The sequence below is a fragment of the Gobio gobio genome (genome assembly GCF_949357685.1).
Source record: "Gobio gobio genome assembly, chromosome: 4".
NCBI lineage: Eukaryota > Metazoa > Chordata > Actinopteri > Cypriniformes > Gobionidae > Gobio > Gobio gobio.
In genome coordinates, this window is record NC_137100.1 from 34,665,345 (window position 1) to 34,690,973 (window position 25,629).

General features: G+C 39.3%; 2 protein-coding genes across 4 annotated transcripts; one reads left to right on the forward strand and one right to left on the reverse strand.

Annotated features, from left to right (window-relative positions):
• gnb2 (guanine nucleotide binding protein (G protein), beta polypeptide 2) lies at positions 1 to 21,791 on the reverse strand. 3 transcript variants are annotated; one of them, XM_079815350.1, is made up of 10 exons: positions 21,478 to 21,791; positions 11,612 to 11,721; positions 10,849 to 10,887; positions 10,654 to 10,760; positions 6,443 to 6,506; positions 5,947 to 6,109; positions 3,593 to 3,659; positions 2,730 to 2,931; positions 2,423 to 2,639; positions 1 to 1,575 (listed from the first exon to the last, which is right to left on the reverse strand). In XM_079815350.1, the coding sequence occupies exons 2-10, from the start codon at positions 11,666 to 11,668 to the stop codon at positions 1,469 to 1,471; spliced, it is 1,023 nt and encodes a 340-aa protein (XP_079671476.1). In that variant the 5' UTR covers positions 11,669 to 11,721; positions 21,478 to 21,791; the 3' UTR covers positions 1 to 1,468. The 3 variants fall into 3 exon arrangements, with proteins under 3 accessions (XP_079671476.1, XP_079671477.1, XP_079671475.1); XM_079815351.1 differs by having other exon boundaries at positions 21,607 to 21,706; XM_079815349.1 differs by lacking the exon at positions 21,478 to 21,791 and adding an exon at positions 17,361 to 18,164.
• Positions 20,965 to 23,997, forward strand: LOC307125480 (uncharacterized protein). The gene is made up of 2 exons (XM_079815341.1): positions 20,965 to 21,840; positions 22,909 to 23,997. The coding sequence occupies exons 1-2, from the start codon at positions 21,192 to 21,194 to the stop codon at positions 23,652 to 23,654; spliced, it is 1,395 nt and encodes a 464-aa protein (XP_079671467.1). The 5' UTR covers positions 20,965 to 21,191; the 3' UTR covers positions 23,655 to 23,997.
• The last annotated feature ends 1,632 nt before the right edge of the window (positions 23,998 to 25,629 follow it).

The following is a 25,629-nucleotide window of genomic DNA, read 5'->3' on the forward strand; positions in this document are numbered from 1 at the left end:
GATCTCTGTTACAACTTGTGTAACTCCTTTCTTTATTCATTCAAGCTCACTTTATTTCTTGAAACTGTACATTTGAATCCACTTGTTTGATGAACTTGTTCATGTCTTTAGATTATGCTAGCACGTGTTCATATAATCTTATGACATGTTATTTAATTATCAAATGGAGTAAATCAAGTACAAGTCAATTAAATGTTTTACAATAAACACATTGCGACAGGAACCGTAAACCAGTGGTTCTCAACAAGTTTCTGCTTTGGGTTATAGATGGTAGGGGAGGGAAAAGAAAATTATCTTCTGAAGTTGACATTAAAAGCATGTGCATCAAATCAAACTATTGCATTTAGGGTGCCAATTTATCATTTACAAATAATATGGCAAATTATGTTGTTGCATATGCTTTGACAACATTGTCGGATTCATAATTTCGCTTGCTGGGCCTGTGCTTTTCCTGGTTATGTAAAAGAAAATTCTAATGCTTGATTTTAAGGACAACTAGTTATACTACCTGAGGCCCAATGTGAAGTCTGGGTCCTGAAGCAAAACCAGTTGAGAACAGTTAGTATGAAGCTCAGCCATTTCAAATAAGTATTTACACAAATATGTGATCGACCTGTAGTCACTTTTTTTTTTTAGCTTTCTTTATTCTCCTTAGGGTGTGGCACACAGGAAAACATTAATAAAATAAGCTTTAAAAAAAAAGGTAAAATCTAAACAAAAATGAAAGACAAACATCATATATTTACTTGTATACTGGAATATGCCGGCATACGCATCTATAAAAACATGTACTACATAAAGTGTCAACCAGGGCTGCGTTTCTCAAAAGCATTGAGAGCCACCAATGTTCTCCACGATCAACTTCTCTCACAATGCTTTTGAGAAACGCAGCCCAGGACATTCCTGGTGGGTAACTGTCTCAGGGTCTACATGCTCATAGAAACATCAGTACTTTAGGCTTATTTTAGAGTATAGAAGACAGAATGACAGGAAGTCAAAATAAAAATGAAAGCGCTTCAATGGATCTACTCCTAACTCCCAAGGTTCAATCTCAAAATGATCAAAAGTATGTCAAAAGTGTTTTAAATAAATGTTTTGGATTGTACGCTCAAATTAGATGACTCCGAATGCACTCGTGTCTCTTAGTGAGTAAAGGTACCGTGTAGGTCCATCAAAGCTTAAGGGAAAAAGTGTGTGTGTGTGTGTGTGTGTGTGTGTGTGTAAACATTCCTATTTCAAACTCGTGGTCCAAACCTACCTATAGTGTAACTGTATATGTATACAATGATGTGGCACTGAAAAGATTTGGTGTAAACGTATATTAACTAATTGCCATTTATATATAGTATGTACAGTTCTTTGTCAGGCATGTGTGTCTGTGTAGGCAAGTGTACATCATATGTACAGTAAAGTACATACAGTGTGTATGATGAGTAAATAATGAGTAGAATATGTGAGCTGTGTGTTGTCAGTTCCAGATCTTCAGGAAGCTGTCCCAGGAACCTGTAGACACGGCCATGCCATCATCTGTGACCCCAAGACAGCTCACACGATTGTCATGGCCAGCCAGCACTCCTGTAAGAGAGAATTAGTGTGAAGAGTTGAAGTGTAACAACAGGGTTTAGATTGGGCCAGAACAAAACAAACATTTTAGTGGATTTCCACCTCATGCACCATGGAAAAAATTTGATGCTATGACCTGTACATACACTATTCAAAAGTTTGGTGTCAGTGCATTTAAAAAAAAAAAGGAAATAAATTTATATATTGTGAAATAGTATTACAATTGTAAATATTCTATTTGAATATATTTTAAAATGTAATTTATTCCTGTGATGGCAAAGCTATATTTTCAGCATCATTACTCCAGTGTCACATGATCATTCCAATATCATTTCTTAATATCAATGTTGAAAACAGTTGTGCTGCTAAATATATTTTGTAACAAATGTCTTTACAATCACTTTTGATACATTTAATGGATATTTGCTATAAAATTAATTGAATATCAAAAAAAAATTATAACAAAGTTCTGAACAGATGTGTACATTTCATGAAAAATAAATAAAATGGGAATAATGTCTCTATGTTAAAGGCGATGTTTTTTTTTATGGTGTTTTTGTTAATAATGAGCATTTAAATAAATAATGAGCACTACAATGCAACAAAACTAGCTTGCACTGTAGACAGCTTTGTTGATATTAATGCGACGAGAGCAATTTGGCTTCGTTACGGATCATTTGGTGCTAAACTTTTTTTTTTTCCATTTATGTTCACACCAAAACCAGACTGAACAATCCTCCAACCCGCTTAAACTCCTAGATCCTACATCCGATTGTTACGGGACCTCACAATTTACAAATAAAGCACTGTGCAAATGGTTACAAGTACTGTCAGATGATAGTAACGCCAGCATGTTCACCTGCTCGGTCTCCCTTCATGGCGTCCCAGATGTTGCAGTTAAAGTCATCGTATCCGGCAAGCAGCAGGCGGCCAGAGCGGGAGAAGGCCACAGAGGTGATGCCGCAGATGATGTTATCATGAGAGTATAAACACAGCTCCTGATCTGCACGCAGGTCAAACAGCCTGCAGGTGGCGTCATCGGAACCGGTTGCAAATGCACTGCCGCTGGGAAAGAACTGAGAGATGCAGGAGAAAATGAGTGAAAAGGGAAATGTGATATATCACTATCAGTTATGTGTATGTCTTTAAGCAGTGCATTTACTCACACAGACAGCGTTGATGTCGGACTCATGACCGGTGAATGTCTGTCTGCACATGCTGTCTCTGATGTCCCAGAGTTTAATGGAGGCGTCACAGGCCCCCGAGATGAAGGTCCGTGAGTCTGGAGCCAATGACAGACTCATCACATCTCCACTGTGACCCGAGAACAGCGTGGTCTGCTGACCAGTCTCAATGTCCCACAGAGCACTGGAACAAACACAAATGTTAAAGGTTAAGACGTACAACCTGTACATGCGTTATTGAACTCTTGTGTAAATTCAAAAGAAGCTGTAACTGAAAGTGAACGGGCTGTTTGAGTACAGCAGTGGTTCTCGACTGGTGGGTCACAGGAACATGGGCAGCAGGGAAAAAACAATGAGAAATTCAAATAATGATAAACAGGCTTATCAACTTTCAAAAGAGAGCATAAACGCTTCCTATATCATTTGCTGTCGATGTCCAAACTAAATTCATTGGTCACTTAGTAAACGCTAGCAATACCAACATGGACAAGTTGCGTAACCTTCATCTTCAAAATGAACAAAACTATGCAAGATTAAATAAAACAGAAATCTCTCAGATTTCATTTAAAATATCTTCATTTGTGTTCTGAAGATTAACGAACGTCCCATGGGTTTGGAACGACATGAGGGTGAGTAAATAAATGACAGAATTTTGGGTGAACTATCCCTTTAATATTAATGGTTAATCAAATTTACATTATTAAAATTAACAGTGTTTGATTTTAACATTTCTTTACATTTGTACGATAAAAAAATGTGGTACTATGTTGGGATGCCACAAATCTGGTTCCTGATGCAAAACCACTTGAGAACCACTGTAGTATAGAGTAGGGTTTCATATTTACCAGCTTGTGTCTCCTGAACTAGTGATTATTTGATTGTCATCTATGAAACGGCAACAGGAAAGGTAACCTAGGAAATGAACAGGCAGGAAGTCAACATGTCACACCCTGAAACTGCATGATGGTTAAAGAAACATCTTGCTGCCATCTGATTCCCTTTTCTTTCACATACTGGAAAAAATTGTCATGAGCTGTAAATTTGATTACTATCAACAACAAAATTGCATGCAAAAAAATATAAAGCTGATCTACAGTGGGGCAAAAAAGTATTTAGTCAGCCACCAATTGTGAAAGTTCTCCCACTTAAAAAGATGAGAGAGGCCTGTAATTTTCATCATAGGTACACTTCAACTATGAGAGATAGAATGAGAAAAAAATCCAGAAAAGCACATTGTCTGATTTTTAAAGAATTTATTTGCAAATTATGGTGGAAAATAAGTATTTGGTCAATAACAAAAGTTAATCTCAAAACTTTTCTATATACCCTTTGTTGGCAACGACAGAGGTCAAACGTTTTCTGTAAGTCTCCGCAAGGTTTTTACACACTGTTGCTGGTAGTTTGGCCCATTCCTCCATGCAGATCTCCTCTATAGCAGTGATGTTTTGGGGCTGTCGCTGGGCAACACGGATTTTCAACTCCCTCCAAAGATTTTCTATGGGGTTGAGATCTGGAGACTGGCTAGGCCACTCCAGGACCTTGAAATGCTTCTTACGAAGCCACTCAAACACTGTTTGGAATCATTGTCATGCTGAAAGACCCAGCCACGTTTCATCTTCAATGCCCTTGCTGATGGAAGGAGGTCTTTACTCAAAATCTCACGATACATGGTCCCATTCATTCTTTCCTTTACACGGAACAGTCGTCCTGGTCCCTTTGCAGAAAAACAGCCCCAAAGCATGATGTTTCCACCCCCATGCTTCACAGTAGGTATGGTGTTCTTTGGGTGCAACTCAGCATTCTTTCTCCTCCAAACATGACAAGTTGAGTTTTTACCAAAAAGATCTATTTTGGTTTCATCTGACCATATGGCATTCTCCCAATCCTCTTCTGGATCATCCAAATGCTCTCTAGCAAACTTCAAACGGGCCCGGACATGTACTGGCTTAAGCAGGGGGACACGTCTGGCACTGCAGGATTTGAGTCCCTGGCGGCGTAGTGTGTTACTGATGGTAGCCTTTGTTACTTTGGTCCCAGCTCTCTGCAGGTCATTCACTAGGTCCCCCCGTGTGGTTCTGGGATTTTTGTTCAATGTTCTTGTGATCATTTTGACCCCACGGGGTGAGATCTGCGTGGAGCCCCAGATCGAGGGAGATTATCAGTGGTCTTGTATGTCTTCCATTTTCTAATAATTGCTCCCACAGTTGATTTCTTCACACCAAGCTGCTTACCTATTGCAGATTCAGTCTTCTCAGCCTGGTGCACGTCTACAATTTTGTTTCTGGTGTCCTTTGACAGCTCTTTGGTCTTGGCCATAGTGGAGTTTGGAGTCAGTTTGAGGTTGTGGACAGGTGTCTTTTATACTGATAACAAGTTCAAACAGGTGCCATTAATACAGGTAACGAGTGGAGGACAGAGGAACCTCTTAAAGAAGAAGTTACAGGTCAGTGAGAGCCAGGAATCTTGCTTTTTTTGTAGGTGACCAAATACTTATTTTCCACCATAATTTGCAAATAAATTCTTTACAAATCAGACAATGTGATTTTCTGGATTTTTTTCTCATTCTGTCTCATAGTTGAAGTGTACCTATGATGAAAATTACAGGCCTCTCTCATCTTTTTTAGTGGGAGAACTTGGACAATTGGTGGCTGACCTAAAGACTTTTTTGCCCCACTGTATTACTCAAAACAATTAAATTAAATTCAGAGATTTATATTTATTTTAATAGGAGCCTTAATGTTTATGATATTGCTTAGTTTTGAAATAAAGGTGTGAGTATGTGGGCCTCATTTATAAAATGTTGCGTAGAAATCACCCTACATTTGATCTTACAATCATTTCTCGAATGTGAGTATATGTGATTCAGAGAACGAACGTACACACAAAGAACATGCGTATGCCTCTCTTCCAGATGTGAAATCTATAAATTGTAAACGCCCTGTAATTAATGTCATTAACTTATTAAAGAGCACCAGTCAACATCCAAATCCTTTACTTTATCGCCATTAATTGCGACTTTCTGCCATAAAGACAAGTGCGTACGTCTGCTTACACCCTGACGTGGCGATAAGCACATTTCCACGTCAAACACCATTTTTATAATTATGAACGGCCTTAGATTTTACCATTGAGTTTAAGTTGAAATCTGTGGGTCCCGTACGCACGTTTTATAAATGAGGCCATGTGTGTGTTATCAAACCTGTGTGGCCAGGCAGCTCCCGGCTGACTCTAACATTGCCCTCTCTCGTCTTTAAGCTGTAAATGGAGCAAATGTTGTCCAGTCCACCACAGGCCACAAAGTTTCCGGATGGCGCATACGCACATGTCATCACCCATGATGACCGCAACGGGATGGCGTGCATCTGAAGTTTATAATATTACGCATACATGCAAAGGTTAAAACAGGTTGTTGAACATCGGATAAATGACAGGAAAAACACACATACTGATAATCTTTACAACATAATATATAACTGACCTTTTGGCAGCGTTAGTAATAATAATTTGTTTACCAGATGATTTTAATGTGACCTAATAATGCACTTACTACATGGACAACCTGCCGTTGATTTACTCAATGGTGATAATTCATGGAAAGCTTAACTTAAAAACTTGGTTACCAGTTAACATCTACCATAACCATATGTCATCACCATAATGTGCTGTATGTGTAACACAACGATGGAGCTACAGACCTTGTTTGTAGTGTAGCTGTCCCAGATTATGAGTTTTCCATCCTGTGAGGCACTAACAAGAAGCCTGAGGAGAGGAGAAGGCAAAACAGACATATATAGATAAAACAATAGATAAAAAAAGAATATAAGACAGGGAAATGGCTGATGGTCTTACTGAAACAGTTCATGCTACACACACCCATTTACTTCACAGAGGCAACAATGAATTTATAAACTACACTTACAGCTTTGAGTTGCACTCTCTTCGTTTCTTTATTCTAACTTAATTTAGCTAGTGGGTGTTACGGGTGTATGGTGCTGCAGAGAAGAGGAGATTCGGGACTTCCACAAAGATAGGCTTTTATTCAAACAAGCATTGGACAGAACACCAAACAGCATAGACATAACATAGACCGGACAAAGACTGGGTGAACAAGAGGAATTTAAATACAAACACTGATGACTGACTAACAAGGGGCACAGGTGACACAGAAGATGATAACTAAACACAGCTGACATAGATTAACTAATAATGATCTTAACCAGGGAGACAGACAAGAGGCGGGAAACTGAACAAAGGAACATGTGATGCATGAAAAGGAACACAACAGAAACAGACCGACATGTAACATAACGCCCCCCTCCCGGTAGGCACGTCCTGGGGCCGTAGAAGTCCAAATGGGGAGGGAGGGAGGGAGGGAGGGAGGGAGTCCTGGAGGCGGGAGCACTGGGGTCTGACTGGCTGGGGAGCCTCCAGGGTGGAGCCGCGGGCAGATCAGAAGACCTGGGCGGGTCTGGAGCCTTGGGCAGAGCAGGAGCCCTGGGCATAGCAGGAGCCCTGGGTGGAGCAGGAGCCCCGGGCGGGTCGTGAGCCGTGGGTCTTTGGGCCGCCTTGGCGGTACGGGAGTCTTTGGGCGCCTTGGCGGAACGGGAGTCTTTGAGCGCCTAGACGGAACCAGAGCCCCACCCACATGTGTGCCACCCACAGGTACACAGGACACGGAACGGTCACTGGTGAGTCTGGAGCGGAATCCAGGAGACACGGAGCGGTAAGATCGCTCCCAAAGTCTATTAACCACCGCTCCAGTGGTTCTGCCGTGCCATCACGACCGTTATCGATGGCTTAGCGGCGGACCTCCTCGTCCGCCTGGGCTTAGGGGCAGGCAGGACCTTACCGGCAGGCCCACTGAGGGATATGCGGAGGAAACTGGCTGAGGGTGAACTGACCAGGCAGCGTGCTTTTCTGAGGGGACTAGATGAGGAAGACACGTATTCTTAGGAACCTCTTCTACAATCTCGAACTCGGAACAATTTAGGAACAATATCAGATTGATTGTCTCGACTAGGGAAAAGGAACAAGCAGGTTCCAGGAAACGAATAGTGTCCTTGTCCAGGCCCATCAGAAAAAATGCGTTAAGCGGTGCATCTGGCCAGTTCACCAGATAAGCAAGCTCAAAAAATTCCTCCACATACCTCTCCAGTGGGCGACCGTTCTGCCTAATCCCCCATAGGCGATCCCCGGCAGAACTGCCTTCCTCTGGGGACACTGGAGAGAGCGGGAACAGGGAAATGCCCATATTCATGAAGTCCCTTCACTGTATAGGTCCGGTCTTCTGTTACGAGTGTATGGTGCAGCAGAGAAGAGGAGATTCGGGACTTCCACAAAGACAGGCTTTATACAAATAAACGTTGAACAGAACACCAAACAGCACTAACATAACATAGACCGGACCAAGACTGGGTGAACAAGAGGAATTTAAATACAAACACTGATGACTGACTAACGAGGGGCACAGGTGACACAGAAGACGATAACTAAACACTGACATAGATGAACTAATAATAATCTTAACCGGGGAGACAGACAAGAGGCGGGAAAGTGAACAAAGGAACATGTGATGCATGAAAAGGAACACAACAGAAACAGACCGACATGTAACAGTGGGCAAGAACAAAAAAAATTTAATCACCAAGCTTATTGTTATTTGCTTATAAGTTAATGTTTTCTTAGTACTGCCACTCTCTATATGCAGAGTATGGCACCATAAGGGGGCACCAAATTGGGATTTTTACCCAGAAATCGATTTTCCAGGGTTTTTGTGGGTTTTTTTGCTTAGGGCACTAATTTGGCCCTGTGTTTTCTTTTCTATCTTCACACAGCAGCAACTGATTACTAGTCTGCGGTGCCCCGTTGATCACATTGACAGCCAGGGCAGAATCCGGTCCCCCTTGGACTCCGAAGTGATTTACAAGATATTACAAGATATAAGAGAAGCAACAAATAGTTGTGTTTTAAAAATTAGCATGCTGTGCTCAAATTCCCTCATTAAATCTCTATAGATATCATGTAGATAACATATACAGGGTCTAGTTACTATTGTATTAAAATGCTGAATTTCATTCTATGGTAAAATGAATATGGTAATATTTACAATTCAAAACAATAATGATGTTGAATTGTCTACTTAAGGCCCAGATATACTCCGCTCCGTGTCAAACACAGTTGAGCATGAAAGACTTTCAAAGTATATTTCTTTGACCGTGAGCGCGGATAAATGCATTTGGCCCATGCGCACTAATGGACCTTTCAAACACTCAAATCAAATACCTGCAGACACAAAAGCTGTCTCATTTCGAAGGCTGCATCCTTCGAAAGTTGCATTTGTCGGCTGCATACGTCATTGAGGCTGTCTCATTTCAGAAAAGCAACTATTACATTCCAAAGTAAGAAAAAATTACAATAATGTATGCCTGTCAGGATCCTGCCCTGACAGTCTTGTCAGTTTTGTCCTTGTTTAGTGTTTCTTTGTTTGTCTTGTGCTTGAGCACATGGCTGTGTCTTTGTATGTGTGTTCCTCTTGTCCTGCCTCCTTGTTTCCCTTTACCACGCCCCCTTGTTTAGTCCTTGTCTAGTCCTCATTTCACTAATTGTGCTCACCTGATCCTCATGTGCTCTGGTCCCTTTATATTGTGCTACTTTCCCTCATGTCCTTGCTGGTTCGTTGCGTTTGTTTGCATTCATTGTCTGGCTTATCTTGTCCTAGTGATAGCTGTTGCTCTTGCCAAGATATTGTTCTTAGCCTTATTTTCCATAGCCTTATTTTTTGGTTTTCTCTAGCTTTGATTTTGTTTCCCTCTAGTTTAGTGGTCTTATTTTTCTCTCTCTAGTTTCCTGCAAGTTTGCAATTTTGTTTTATTTTTGTTTCTAGTTCCAGTCTTTTATTTCTAGTATTTATTTAGCTCCTCTTGTTTGTTATAGTTTATTTTTGAATTATTTATTTATCTCTCTTTTGTTTTCTTTTTAGATTTCTTTTCCTTAGTTGTGTTTTCCCTATTCTTAGTTTTTATTTTTGCTTGTTTATTTCTTGTTGTCTTGTCGTGTGTGTGTGTCTTGTGTCGGTTCCTGCCCTGTGTCCTGAGTCTCCCTTGGCCACTGTCTTATCCCTGGCTATCAAGACTGGAGCTGATTCTGGGAGAGGACATCAAGTCTCAGTTTCCTGGTGTTCCAGCCCGGGTTTTCCCACCATCTGCCTGGTGTTGCCTTCCAAGCATCCTCTATTTCATGGTCTCCCTGGACTGGTCTCAGTGGTTGTCCTCCCTGCCTGTCATCATGGTGTCTGTCCCCTGCCCTGCTGTTTGAACTCACACCTTACCACTTCCTTGTTGTGTCCTGTCTAGAGTCTCGTTAATAAAGTCTTTGTTGTTCAATCTGCATCTGGGTCCTCAGTTTCGGAAACCTTGACAATGCCTCACAAGAAATAACACTCAATTTTATAATTGTTACTTTTCTGAAATAAGATATCCTCGATGACCTCTGCGGCCCTATATTGCATAGCCTTTGAAATTAGATTAACAGAGTGTACATAAGCAGATTGTGATATTAATGAAAATCACGTCACACAAATAGTCCTTAAGCGAGAGCGAAAAGTGGACAATGGTAGTATTATTTAGGCTTTATGGTTGTAACTCTGAAGATGGCACTCTAGTGCAACACATCCTTGGAACTTATGAAAGTATGGAACAGCTCACAAAAATGTGACACTAGGGTAGCCGTAGATGATTAGCTAACAACGATGAGTTAACATGTGGGTCAGTGTGTGTCGTGTTGTTAATTTTCTTCTTTGCCGCCAACAGGTGCAAAACCAAAGCCATGTCACGACCCGCTGAGTCATGCTCATTTGCTACTTTTAACTTTTTTGGCACAGTTGTGAGAAGGCTGCAAATAGAGATACCTGGAGTCTGAGCCCCAGTGCATGGCATAGATTTTAGCCAGATGCCCACGCAGCGTGCGCCTCGTCCTCATCTGTATCCTCCCCACTGGGTCCAGGCCTGCTGTTATCTACAAAACACACACATACCACATGAGTGAAACCCAGTAGACCTCTGGAGATCACATCATTCAGGTCCTAGGTGTAATTACGTCTTACCTGAGTAAGTGTGGAATCTCCACATGCTTTCCTGGCATCCTGAGGGACAATGGACAATGTTAGCTGTATCACTGTGCTGTCACTATTTTCAGGTGGCGGTATGGCCTGTTTCTCAAGTCAGCATTTCTCAATGCACACTTAATTCCATTGGAAGCCACAATAGCATCACTGGAAATTGTTTATGGCACCCATACTGCTCTAAAAGGCAAACACAGTAACTACACCAACACTGAAAATATTTAAATTGATTCGATTTTCACACTGTTTTCTCAAACGTACTTTATTAGATTTAATATTGTTAGCCCTCTGAGAATATTCTGTTGATACCCTTGAAAAGCTTTTCATTCAAGTTAATCCAAATAATGATGCAAAATCCAAACATGGGTCTTATGTGTCTAACTTATTTTCTGTTTGAATTTTTTTTTCAATTCAAGTATGGCTTTCATCATGGAAATAGCCAAAGAGGCTGGCATTAAAAACAAACACTGTTTTCTCTATATGTGAGAATAGTGGAGCCAAATCCATCTGTCATAGTCCAACAAACCCTATTTCACTCATAATTTGACAAAATGTGAAGTTACTGAGTTTGCAAAAGTTTTTAGAGCAGTTACAAAAGGAGGATCAGTCATAAATTGAATTTCACATACATATATTTAACTTTGACATGACAAATTTACAGCAAACTGTCCTTATGGCAACATAAACCCTGGAGCGTGTAAAATAAAGACCAGTGTATTTCAGCAGTATCAGTGCTGGGACTCACTCGGATCTGATTACGCAGTTGCTCAGCCTCCTGACGAAGCTGCTCGAGCTCACTCATCTTGAAATAATCTTTAACCTTTACCCTCTGACCTCTCTCACTCCCTCAGACACCTGTAGATTAAAACATGACATATCAATAACGTTAGAGGACACAGTGTTCATGTTAAACCCAGTTTTATTTTTAAAGGGGTCACAAACTGGCTTTTTGAAAATTTGTATACTGTTGTCTGAGGTCAACTTATGACTTTCACGTGGTTTTTACATTCAAAAACATCATAATGAATAAGTAATAGGCTATTTTCTACCCTGGTTTTGAGCCTCTCTCATGGAACGCTCTGTTTTTATGGGTGTGACTGAAGACTTGGAAGTAAACGGCCACGGCTATGATTGGATAACATTTGCATATTAAAATTAGCTTCGGCTCCCCCGTCAATAGAGTGAACAACGCACATCAAGAAAGGAATGTTATTTCACTATTTAAGATGATAGGAAGGGCCGGTGATACGTTTTGGTAGCCCGTCTGGAAAACACATAGCTCCGGGACGTTGGGCTTTGCGAGCCCTGGCCCATAGGCTACATGTCCGAGTCTGATCATAAATCGCAATGAACCAACAACACCACAAATAAAGGATTCTCCAGCCTGTGAAAGCGTGCTAAGTTATGTTCAGTTACACATGTACACATAATCAATAGATATCAAACGATCTGTAACAATGCAATCCTATCATGTATATATATATATATATATATATATATATATATATATATATATATATATATATATATATATATATATATATATATATATATATATATATAAAAATTATGTTTTAACCACATAAGTGTGTTGCTTCATTCATTGATGTAATCTCATCCTGTCTGCAAATCCAGTCTCTTGTTTACAAACGAATCCGTGGTGAAATGAAGGAAGAAACTGGCAATGTCTTCCCCACGTGAGCTGGATATTCATTAAAAATAAAGTTCATCCATGCATTCATAATATTGGAATCCGAATTAAGCTTATGCAGCATGTTTTTTGCTAGGAAGTTCGATCCGGTTTAGCTCGATATAGGTCAATGTTATTTATCTATAACATGTCAGGCACGAGTCGGTGGGCGGGGCTACAGAATCAGGCATTATTCTTCTTCTGTTGAGGCGGTGTTTCGCCACACTCTGACGTCACATCTAGACACATCCTGAGATCGAGCGTTTGCTGGGCCTGGTGTCAATAAAAGCTTTTCTTTGACTAACAAGGAAGTTTTCAGCTCCAAAATTTACAGAATATTCTTATATTACCATGGCCTTTTATATATCAAAAGCTCCAGGGAAAGTTGATTTCTCAGTTCATGACCCCTTTAAGTTTGACAAGCTGACCAGCAAAATAACATCATCATAGAAGTCTTCCAAATGCAATTTGAAATTTCAAATAAATCTCAAATTGGTTGTAAGATTTTACAAAAGTTAACAAGAAATAATAATCCTGTACATATTGCACACAATACTGATCACTTGAGGAAAGTTTCCACCCAGAAAACTAAATTATGTGTATCATTCTGTGTATCATGTGTGTGATTTTTGTTACTAAAATATGTATAAAATATGTGTTCATCACTGTTCATGTCATAGTACAGATGTGCTGCAGGATTTAGATTAACATTACGGAATAATCTTTAATCTGGTGTAATCTGGCTAAGAATATATAAAATAATAGGATTAATGTTCAGAGAGCCATTCCAAACACAGAAACAAGATCTGGAATTAGGATTATAATAGATGCTAAATAAAAGTGAGCGTCTCGGACAGAGAGAGAGAAGAAAAGGTTGCATGACCTGAAACTGTACATAAGGTTACACATTCAAACTGGCATGCAAAAACACACAGGATTTTTGCATTCATTTTTACAGTCAAATATGACACAAATCATCAACCAATCACATTGTCTTTTGGAACGTATAAACAGTTCTACTTTGCATGTTTTCCAGTTATAGCCACACAGATCACGGTAGGGCTATTGTATCAATGCTGATGGAGAGCTGTGAGACACAAATGCAAAAATTATTGTTATTACCATTTTACCCCACATACTTATTAGATATTTACCTCCCTCAATACACACAAACACAACACCACAGCAGGAAGAAAGAAATTAAGCAATGTATAAGAAAGAGCATTAAAGCTACAAACACCCAATTTAAAAATTACGTCAGAGCCAATCATAGAGAAAGAAGCAGCAATGGTGTTTAATCACATTTTACACGCAAAACCTTTCGTGTAGATAAATGTTTAAGATCTGAGAAATCTCGGCTAATCTACATGACTGAAAACCTATCTTCACCTTTTAAGGTCTTCAACCAAGGTGTGAAATGAGCAGTTGGTTAAGGGGAGAGGGGTTAGTTATCCTCTGGGCCATAGGCTACTAGTGCACCATAATGCCTTCTTGACTGATGTGTATTGTTTGAAATCGGGTATAAATTGGTTAGAAATAACCGTAGGATCAAGCATTATCTATTTATTAACCTACTATTTTCTTCCTTCTTTGCAGTGGTGTTATATTGTCAGCACTATGTAAAATAATACGACCCCATGCATTAAACATGATTTGAGGGGTCTGTCAGCTGATAAGCACCAAACAAGGCCACCGCCTCGGAGTAGGCAAATGTTTTCTCCGTCCTCATGAAACATAGGTAAAATGTTTTCTACGACTATTTTACAGACAGACCGTCATAAACAGATAAGATGTGGAAACAGCATGTTGCATTCGGCTTCCACCATCACGTCGTCGCCGCAGAATGGCGGGTCTACAGACCCATTTTTCGGTTAAACCAACGTTCCATTCCATTACCGACACAAACGCGCCAATGATCACAGGTTATGGGGATTTGTGTCCATGGATTAGCCGGAGTTCTGATAGCATTAACTATAAAGAAATGACAAGCTTGGCCCACCCCTACAGCTTAATGCAGAGTGTGGCATATGCACTCTCTGCATACAGCGAGTAAAAAGAGAAAAGAAAGCGGCATTTCTATCGTTTACTGGCACCATGGCCGCAGCCACTGTTTTCACGGAAACCGCAACCTATTTAAACCTCGCATCCCTTTTGCTGGATCATATGGGTTACGTTTATATTTCAGTCAGATCGTCCTACGCCCAGAACAACAGACATATGCACGGTTAACATCCTCTTTCTCTTGCTACTGACATGCGTATGGCAAGCCATTTTAACATGTAGCCTAGCTCTTAAATAACTAACTGTATCTATGTAAATATATGCTAGTGTGTAATTGAGTACTAGTATCTTATATTGGGATATATAACTAATATATATATATAACTATTACAACTGATATATATTCCAGTTTTAATTTCATTACTAGTACCTATTCTTTATTTACTTTTGTTTTTAATACATACTGGTAAAGCTGGAATAGATACTATTAACTATCCCAATTAAACAACAACAACAACAAAAATGATTAGTACCCAATGAATAGGAAAAACTGAAATATGTACCAGAAACAACTGGAATGCCTATTAGTAGGAAGTGAATAGTAGCCTAAGTGTCCAGTGAATTCAGTTTCTAGTGAAAATGATACTAGTCACGATTAGGGCTGCACGATATAATTTTGTTTTTCTGCTATATATATATATATATATATATATATATATATATATATATATATATATATATATATATATATATATATATATATATATATATATATGTACAGAAATTCAATAAACAAATGTAAAATAACAGTTATCACTATAAATGAAATGTAACTAATATAATTAATTAATTAATACAGTTTATCTTTGTTAAAGCTACAAAAGTAATTTACTCCTTTGTTGTTTGATCACCATTGGCGACACAAACAGCTACGGGTACATAAGGATGCTGTCCCTTTAAGACAAATTCACAGACCTAATATTAAATGACATGCATCCGTTTTATTTCTCAATTGTTTAAAACACATAACCAACTATCCTTACGAGGATACTCGACGAGACGGGTATTTTGACTTTATTTTGTGTGCACATGTCCATTTAAGCTCAAAAGAAAAAGAAGAGGCATTCACTTGCTTGGCTCTGTGTGTGTGCAAAGAAAACAGTGCGCTAGTTACAGTCCTCTTGCGATTGATGCCTGAATGCGTTCTAGCCTTAAAGGAATAGTTCACCTCAAAAATTTAAATTATCCCATAATTTACTCACCCTCAAGCCATCCTAGGTGTATGACTTTCTTCTTTCAGCCGAACACAAGCAGAGTTATATTAAATAATATCCTGGCTCTTCCAAGCATTAAAGAGTGAGAAGCTCCAAAAAGTGAATCCATCCATTATAAAAGTAATCCATACGACTCTGTGGTTTAATAAATGCCTTCTGAAAAGAACGATTGGTTTTCGTTAGAAAAATTTCCATATTTAAAACTTTATAAACTATAATTACTTGCTTCCGGCAACAGTCATACACTCGTTCATGAGTCGAGATCTGGCTGACATTGGGGACCTCTGACCTGATGTATGATGTAAGCAAAGCATAAGCTTAGGTGAGAATAGATGCCTCTCGCGAAAACCACGTAACTCTTGTGAACACGTGTGCACCCGTTGCCGGAAGCCAGTGATTATAGTTTATAAAGTTTTAAAATATAGGATATTTTTCTTACAAAAACCCATCACAGGATTTTTTTTTTAACCCACTCGAGTCTGTTGGATTACTTAAAAGTATGGATTACTTTTATGATGGATTGATGTTCTTTATGGAGCTTCAAACACTAGGGCACTATTCAAAGCTTAGATATTATTTAATATAACTCTGATTGTGCTCGGCTGAAAGAAGAAAGTCATATACACCTAGAATGGCTTGAGGGTGAGTAAATCATGGGATTATTTTCATTTTTGGGTGAACTATTCCTTTAAAGTGACAGCAGCAAAATAAACCTGCTGCTGTCCGTCATTAATGTTGATCAAATAACAAAAGACTGAATACTTTGTGTAGCTTTAATAAGCATTAATCTATATTAAATGTATAATTAATGCAGTTAAGACTATGCAATGTTTGATTATTCAATTTCTGTATATTTAACTGATAGACCTACCTGAAAATCTTAAAGCACAAGGTTACATGGGTCAAAACAAAGACCTGATATATTAAAGGCACAGCTAAATGTGACATTAACTACTATGGATTTATGTGAAAATTGTTTTAAGTTCACTTAAATTAAAAGTTGACAACATTTAAAGGCTATTAAATGTTACAATTGATAGCATTCAATTATACGGTAATGTTGAATGGCTATAATTAATGGTTAAAATTGAGGGGAGAAATAATTACAGAAAAATAGCTGATTAATTAATTTTAGCACTTAGTTTAAAGGAATAATTGTTAAAACAGCTTGCCATAATCAGAGCTGTGGCGTGAGTAAAGCGCTGGAGGCTGCGGCCAGCTGAAGAACATGAGGCTTTTGCTCCATCAATTCACGACTCGCGGCTAAAATGAAACAAGCAGTACCTTTAAATACAACTATAATATTATATATAATCTCCATTATATTCCTATTGATTGTGAATAACAATCCACTGATGTAATTTGGTGATAAAACATGTAAAATCCCACATGATCGAAAATAACGTTGTCCCTCACATTACAAATTGACATGAGCCATTTTAATCATTTAAAACTCTGATGCCCTTCCTACTTTCCATCATATCTCATCTGGGTCCCACCATTCTGATGAATCTTAGAATTTATAGTACCTGTTAATCTTCCTGTTTGGCTTTAGTCACTCTCCGCGTAAAGTGAGTGGAATGCTGAAGTGGGTGGCGGAAGTAATTCGCAGGGAATTTTTCTGCTGGAAAATGATTAGGACTGCATACTGTAGGTTCTTTCCTGGTGCTAGTTAGGCCTCAGCGACTCTGTGTTTCATGTATGAAACGAATCAAAACGATGTTATCAAAAAATATGGAGCCACCATGTCGCCCTCTGATCGTTTAGGGAGGATGGGAAGAAGCCTTTTCCACGGTATTCCTGATTTCGGTCCACTTTGCTTTTAGAGAGAAAAAAACGCCTAAAGTAATATAATTAGCGACAAATGTAACAAGTCCAAATACAGTAACGCTTTCGAATTAAGTAGGCTACACGCCGTCGTTGTCTAATAGCGTTGCTTAATTCTCGCCTGTTTCCTTACAAATGCCTTCTTCCTCCGTCTTCTCGTTTTGGTCTCTTCGTTTTTGGCAGTCGCGTCCAAAAATGTCCTGTTCAATAAAACGCGAGGCACCCCGTGGCCTTTCAAAAAATTAAAATAAAGTAAGCAAAATCGACTTGGCTATCTCTCCGGAGCAGCATATAACCCATCCATCAGTTCAAATGTGACTGTGCCAGAATAGGAGGCGGGGTGAATTCAACATAAACAACAGTACAGTTGTTTTCTAAATAATTCAAATAATGTGCGCTCACTATGCTGTCAATTCAGCCCCATATGAAATCATTCGGTCTGCACCAGAAACACGTAGCATCACATATGCGCGATTCAACCACACCCATTTCATTGCGAATGTACCACTGCAGCGCAGACCTCCACCGACAAACAGCGGCTCAGGGGGGTGAACAGCACCTCGCACTGGAACACACTTGAGTTTAGGCCACTAAAGCAAAATGTCAGTTCTTTCATGAAATGTGGAAATGAGAATATGTAGATCTCAAGTTTAAATGTTTGCAAAAATGGACAAATAAATGACTTGGAGAGAATAGTGACATTCTACAGAATTCCCCCAACGCGGTGCTCAGTGACTACATGAATGCGCGCCTGAGCAGAGTGTTGCCAGATCACGCAGGGAAAAAAAACTGGTCTGAAAAACAAAAACAAAAAAATAAGCCGACTTCCCTTAAAATAGGCTACATAGCGGCGCTGAAAGAGGGAAGCATGGTAGAGAGTATGGCTCCAACAATAGTTGGGGGTAGGCTGCTATTTGGAAGTGCTTTTAGTTGGTCACAGTTTATTGGGATTTGGAGGCCAAGGACCAGCAATAAAAATGTGACTACATATTCCGAAAATAAGTTTAAAGGGCTGGCCATATATTTAAAAAATTGCACTGTAAAAAAAATAATAATAATAAAAAAAACAAGCCTAGAGTATAATACGCGGACATGGCAACACCGTCTGAGCGCAAACCATGCGTCATATAAGGCCTGAAGTTCAAAAGATTGCGTATAGTTAGTTTATAAAACATACTATTCTTGAACACATTTTTATAATCAAGATATTTCCAACATTTTTTAAAACACATTCAGCTTATTATTACCCAAGTTCGCCAACCTCACACTTTCTCAAATGACTTAGAGCTGTAATTAAAATTCCCCTGTAAGGACACAGTAATGCAATGCGCACTTTCTCTCTAGAGACATAAGCTGCCACCCACCGGAGACACACTCCTAATTACACCTGCCATAATTACACGTTGTGGGGAGGGGCACAGACAGATCATACTTTGTATTACTGTGCACTTGCTGATTGGTAGTATAAAATGATCTGTATAAAAAAAACTGTGCTCCGATTTTGTGTATGATTGATCAACAGTTGCTTTTTTATTTACATCTATAACTGTGCACCCTTTAAACTGCACCATACATTATGGAGCAGGGCAGCAAAATGTGGTTTATCTTCAGCATGCATCCCTCCCCTCACCAATTGTAGTAATGGTACATTCCACCTGCCCTTACTCCCCATAAGGTACTGTAGTAGCTGTAGATGGGTTGCCCAGCAACACCATTTCCAGAGAACCAAGATAGCAGTATGTGGTTGGATGGACATGAACTGTTCTGCATTAATCCTCCACACATATATTCATCGCTATAGGTCACATAATATCTTACCCAGTCTATGATGTAGTTAACTTCATGACTATAAGCAACAAGAATACAACCATAGAAATGTATTTAAAAGCTTTAAACATGCTTCCCTCTGGCAACATATATGATGAGCATGATCACACTCCTCTCTCCTAAACAGGGCTAAGATTCACAGATGGCAGAGAAAGACTCATTCTGGAGTCAGACAGACCAGATTTTGGTGCAACAACATTAGGTCTGAAATAAATAGAGTTTGTGTTATTCCATTTGTCGACCTCTAGAGTACGCTGTTGCTCTTTCTTACAGCTGGGGGGTGGGGGGTGAGGGGGTTCAGAATTATTTGAACAAATGCCACATTACAAGTTTTATGTTTGAAGGATTAGTTAATTTCCAACAACTATCAAAACTGAAAAATGAAGTGAAATGGACAGGATTCTATAAAATGGTTTAACTTTGGTTGTTCTAGGAAGTTATTGTTAGTTGATCTTTAACCTGTAACCAAAAGCTAGAATGGAGTAGCAGTGATTTGTCAAGTGTTCAGCTTCAGCCTCTCTCTAATGTTTAACCCTGATGTGCATGGGTTTAATCAAACAAGTTGTCCAGCAGGTCATACAGCAGTTTCAAAACCTTAATCTGTCTCACTACTCAAAATGTAGGCAAAACATTTTCAACGCACAGAATTTACAGATTGCCCAGATGCACTTTTTAGACAGGTAGTTGTTGTTGTTTTATTCCACGCGGTAGTCTACTCTGAGATAAGTAGAAATACACTTGCCCTTTGTCCCCATGACAAATTCTTTGATTATAATTCTGTACAAAAGAAAACACATCACGGAATTTAAACTTGAGATGAAAATGTATTTTGAATCTATTGAGTTCTCTAAAAACATAAAAGCTAAGAGAACACTGGCACTTAATCTGGACTGAAAGACTGAAGGATCTTGGCGTATTATTGTAGGCCTATTACTGTGGTATGACAATGATGACAATTGTTGTTACTGTTCTTTCATGCATTTAATTAAATAAACGTATAAATAAATAATCGTTTTAAAAAACAAACAACATCACGGAGCATAGCCTCTCTCAATAACTATGATCATTCCAATACATAGATAGGCCTACTTTTTCATTTCAATAAAAAGGCATTCATTTTTATATGTATCCACTTTTTATATTCAACAATTTAATTAAAACTATATCCATATTGTTGAAGCATATTGGAAAAACTGGATATCTTATCTGAATACAAATTTAGATGTAGCTATATGTCTTTTTTTCTGTTTTGTTTTTTCCTGTTTTACATGATGTTGAAAATTTTCTGTTAATCTATGACGATTTTGCCTGCTGTTCCTTGGTCTGTCTGTTTTTTCTTTCCCTTTTTTTTGTTCGTCTTGTTAAAAAAAAAAACATCCATATTGTAAATCAAAACAGAATGTCTTCTCACAACATCTAACGGCTCAAATAATAAAAACTACAAATCCCATGCTGTTGTTGACGTCATTATTTCTCGACAGTAGTGATGATAGCAGAACGCGACAGCTTGAGCAAGATTTACAAAACACTTTAGGTTTCTGTGCTTTTAACATTGTAACGTGTCGAAGTAATGATAATGAGGCCGTAAACTGTTCTATTCTAGTCCAAGGTTAGCTAAGACAGAAACCCAAACCATCTCTTTCGAGCTCTGCAGTAGACGTATGTAACATTACGTCTCAGTGAAAGCACTGCCGTGGATCATAACCATGACTTTGAGCATGGACATCAGCGTTTCTTTTCTCAAGTGCGAACTCGCATCCACTATCGACAACGCGGTAAGATGCGCAGTAGAATCTGTGTTAAAAGAAACAGCGCGAGTTGTTGGCATAAAGCTGGCCGCGGCTCGTAATGCTGCCGCGGAGTCGCACCGAGAGAACCAGAGCCTGCGCGAGAGGCTAGAGATCTCCGAGAGCGAGCTGAAAGCGGTGCGCTACTACATGACCGCAGCTGAAAAGAACATTAAACAGTGTTTACTTCTCAACAGAACCTTGCCTGGGTCAAATGTCGTGCACCCAAACGCGGACGACGCACACTTTGTGTTTCCCTCACGCGCTGCGGATGGAAGCCACACATCACAGGCGCAGACTAGAGAATCCTCCCGCAAGACCTTCCGGAACTCACCGGGAAGAATCCACAGTCCTAAAAATCTCCCTAGCGTTGGCCTCTGTCTCCCCACCGTACAGTCAGACTGGCCTCGTGAGTGTGTCAACCGCAGAAAGACACGAGGGTCTTCGGTAGGAAACAGTTCGAGTGACCCCACGCCTGCACAAACCCTTCTGGAAAATAACGCTGTTCTCTATAAACCAGACGATGAGACAGAGGGCCAATTTTACATCACGAATGAGGGTGAAAAAGGTTCGTTGTTGCTGCTGTTGTTATTATTCTATTATTCCATTTACATATACTGCCAAACAAGTGTGACCATAGAGCAGGATTCCTCAAATCTTGCCCTGGCGGGCCAATGCTCTGCAGAGTTTACCTGCTCCAACCCTAACCTCTCCAGGATCACTGGAAATCACAGGTAGGTTAGTTTGATCAGGGTTTGAGCTAAACTCTGCAGATCAGTGAGGACCAGGACCGGATTTGAGAACCCCTTATATAGAGTAATGGTCATAGCTGTTTATTAACCCTCTAAAACTTGATATATGAAACAATAGTTAGAAATATCTGTTTGAAGTGGAACTATTCTAAAAAAAGATTGAATATAGTGAGATTATGGAGCTCACAATTTTATTCAGAGACCCAAACTGAGCCAAAACATTTGGTGCAGATGTTCTTTAAAAGGCCAAAAAGTAAGATTTGCATGGCCTGTAATGTAAATCAAGGAAAAGTAAGAATTTTATGACAGTATAACACTGCTTGCATAACATGCATATAAATATAATCATATATAAATGTCAGTCTGTCACTCATATCTCCCAATAATGTCTTGGTAAGATTATATTTAAAAGCTTAGTTTTATAATCAAAGCTCTGTCTTTTTAATTGTGAGGGCAAAACATACACGCAATGCATAACCATGATGATTGATAAATGTACAAATACACTTTTCTCAAAAGCCTGATGTATTATATTTGATACTTAGACTACATTTTAACAATGTTTTTTTCTAGATAATCAAGTAATCCTAAATTGCTTCAGTCCAGTAAGGGTTCATCTTGAAAAATTACTAACAATATAAAAGTTATAACGTTTACTTTATAAAAAATCACAAGATTTCACAGCAAAAAGATGTGTACCACGACCTGAAGTAACGAATTATACTAAAAATAACTTTAGAACGTTTTTTGTTTCATGTTGATAATTTAGAGGGCTTAGAAAATGAATGTATCAAATATGATACATTAGGCTTTATAGGATTAAGAACATGTCAGTCAGAGTATAGTTTCATTCCTATGATTGTGAGCTTTTCTTTGTTTTACAGACAACAGTTCTGCAGGAACAGACACTGAGAGGAGACGAGAAGAGCCAGAAGTTTCAGGCCCTTCCGCAAACCCACCAGAGGACCAGTCTGACATGACAAAGTTTGAGTTTGAAATGAGCACACCTGCTGGGAATGTTAATGAGCTGGAGCTGATACAGGTGATGGAGGACTCTGATGATGTCAAACAGGGCACCATTAAAATCGAGAACGATCCTGATTCACTCACATTAGAGCCTCCTTCATCAAATCTAGCTGTAGCCTCTTCATCCAACTCCATGCAAGAGTTACCACAAATCTCCTCGCCTCCAGTGCCGGAGAGCGATGGCGATGCTCTGCTGGCCTTGGCTTTACCTGTGGGGAGTGACTCCAGGTTCAGCGGGACAGTCGAGAGCCCTGATAAAGTGCACCGCTGCAACATTTGTGGCCGGGGATTCAGACGTTTCTACTGCTTGAAAACACACCAGCGCATACACACGGGAGAGCGGCCTTATCCTTGCAGATACTGCGAGAAACGCTTCCGCCATTTGGACAGCTTACACAAGCATCAGCGCATTCACACGGGAGAGAGACCGTACCGCTGCGCCGAGTGCGGATGCTGCTTCAGAGAACTCGGTCAACTCAAAAAGCACAGACTCAAACACTCACCCACTTTTGTTCCTGTGGCCAATCCCACCTTCCCCCTCCTCCCAGCTGGGCCCTCCTATGTGTGGCCACATCTCAACACACAGTGTTTGGATTCAGTCTAGGCATGTGGTGGTATCAAATATCACATTTTCAAAGCATGATTATTGCGGAAACTTGGTATACGGTATTATGGTGGTATTGAATTACATTACAAAAACAGGTTGAAACGATAAACAAACTTGCCCTCTTAATAACCTGGAGCATTTACATACAATGCACATTTTTATTGTGAATTGTTTTAAAGTAAACATGTTTCAAACAGATTCAAGTGCAAAAGAACACAACTATAAAGCATCAGAACATTTTTCAACTATTGTCTTTTCTGGGCTGGCATGTTTCAGTCCAGATTAAAATGTACAAGTGTAAACAAATGCTTAGTGTTTAATAAATATGAAGTTCGAATGTATTTGATCATTCTGATTTTCCATAAGTGCCACCTACTGTCAGAGAGTGAATTTGCATTTTCATTCAGCCGGTCGGCCTTTTTTGTTCAGATTAATGCGAAAATTGGACAGATTTATTATGCAGCAAACACGCACTCAGTGTCATCAGTTTTAACTGGTCAATGGAAAATAAGCTGTGCATTCTAAAAATATAAACAATTCGCATAGTAAGGTATCTGGAATTATTCACTGTATTTTGAAGTGCGTATGATAATACCGTAAGTTCATTACCGCAAATTGTATAAGGCCTATACATACTGCATATTCTTGTTTTTATAAGAATATGTTGTTGTGCAAAACACTCCTCGCATAACGTTAATTCATTAACAGTTTGGTCAACTAGCAATTGGACCCAACCAGCACAGCCAGAATATACGAGCTGTTTCCATGCATAAGAACAAATTGACGCTAACTTTACACTGCAAAACCTTTAAATGGGTTTCAAATACAGTTGTGGTCAAAATTATTGGCACCCCTGGTAAATATTATCAAATATGGCTGTAAAAATAAATCTGCATTGTTTATCCTTTTTATCTTTAATTTAAAAATTCCAACCTTTCATTTAAGTAAAATAATTGAAAGTGGGGGGTAAATCACATTATGAAATAAATGCTTTCCTTCAAAACACATTGGCCATAATTATTGGCACTAGGGCTGAAACATTCATCGAGTTACTCTATTAACTCGATTACAAAAATTCCTCGAGGCAAAAATTCTGCCTCGAAGCCTCCTTAAATTACTATGACGCGCACTATACGCGCAGGATCTGATTCACACTGACCGCTGTTCAATGTTCAGGAAGCACACCATAGCGCGTGATGCATTTTGAATTTAGTTTAGATTCTACGGGCCCTATTTTAACGATCTGAAACGCAAATGTCAAAGCGCGAAGCGCAAGTAACTTTGTGGGCGGGTCTCGGCGCTGTTGCTATTTTCCCGCCGGGATAAATGGCTCTTGCGCCCGGCGCAAATCTAAAATGGGTTGGTCTGAAGTAGCTTCATTATTCATAGGTGTGGTTTGGGCGTAACGTGAATAAACCAATCCGAGCGTCATCCAACATTCACTTTAAAAGCAGGTGCGCAAGTTCCATTATGGATTGCTATTATTATGGCGTATTTACCAGGCGCACGCCAGGAGCGGTTCACAGCCGAGGAGACTGGTGTTCTTGTAAGAGCAGTGAAAGACAGAGAAGTGAAGTTGTAATGTTGTACATTATGGTAAAGGTGATTTCACAGTCTTTTTTTTTCAGTCTTTCAGTTTTTCAGTCGATTTTTTTTCCTGGTTCTTGACGGACAAACCAATTTGTCAGATGTCCTTATATACATATATGTCTTGCCACTATTGGGCAAACAGGTCTTATCCTTAATTATTACAATTAGCCTGAATCATTTGTAAGCCTATTTTTTCACATCTTCGTGGCACACCACAATGATTTCCGTCATCTCATGTGTTAATATTTTTTTAGTGTAACAATTTATGATTTGCAAAAATAACTGTTGCATCTGTGTAGGTTACATGAGCAAAGTGTATGCGCGTTGTGCACGCTATACATTATGGTCAAGGATGCGCCCTTAAAATAGCATAATGAACAAC

Excerpts from the sequence above, each read along its gene's own strand:
- gnb2 (XM_079815350.1), bottom strand. The coding sequence starts at position 11,668 with ATGAGTGAGCTCGAGCAGCTTCGTCAGGAGGCTGAGCAACTGCGTAAT. Across the intron at positions 10,888-11,611 it reads AACTGCGTAATCAGATCCGA|GATGCCAGGAAAGCATGTGG; the intron begins GTGAGTCCCAGC and ends ATTGTCCCTCAG. Across the intron at positions 1,576-2,422 it reads CATGAAGGGAGACCGAGCAG|GAGTGCTGGCTGGCCATGAC; the intron begins GTGAACATGCTG and ends TCTCTCTTACAG.
- LOC307125480 (XM_079815341.1), top strand. The coding sequence starts at position 21,192 with ATGACTTTGAGCATGGACATCAGCGTTTCTTTTCTCAAGTGCGAACTC. Across the intron at positions 21,841-22,908 it reads CACGAATGAGGGTGAAAAAG|ACAACAGTTCTGCAGGAACA; the intron begins GTTCGTTGTTGC and ends TTTGTTTTACAG.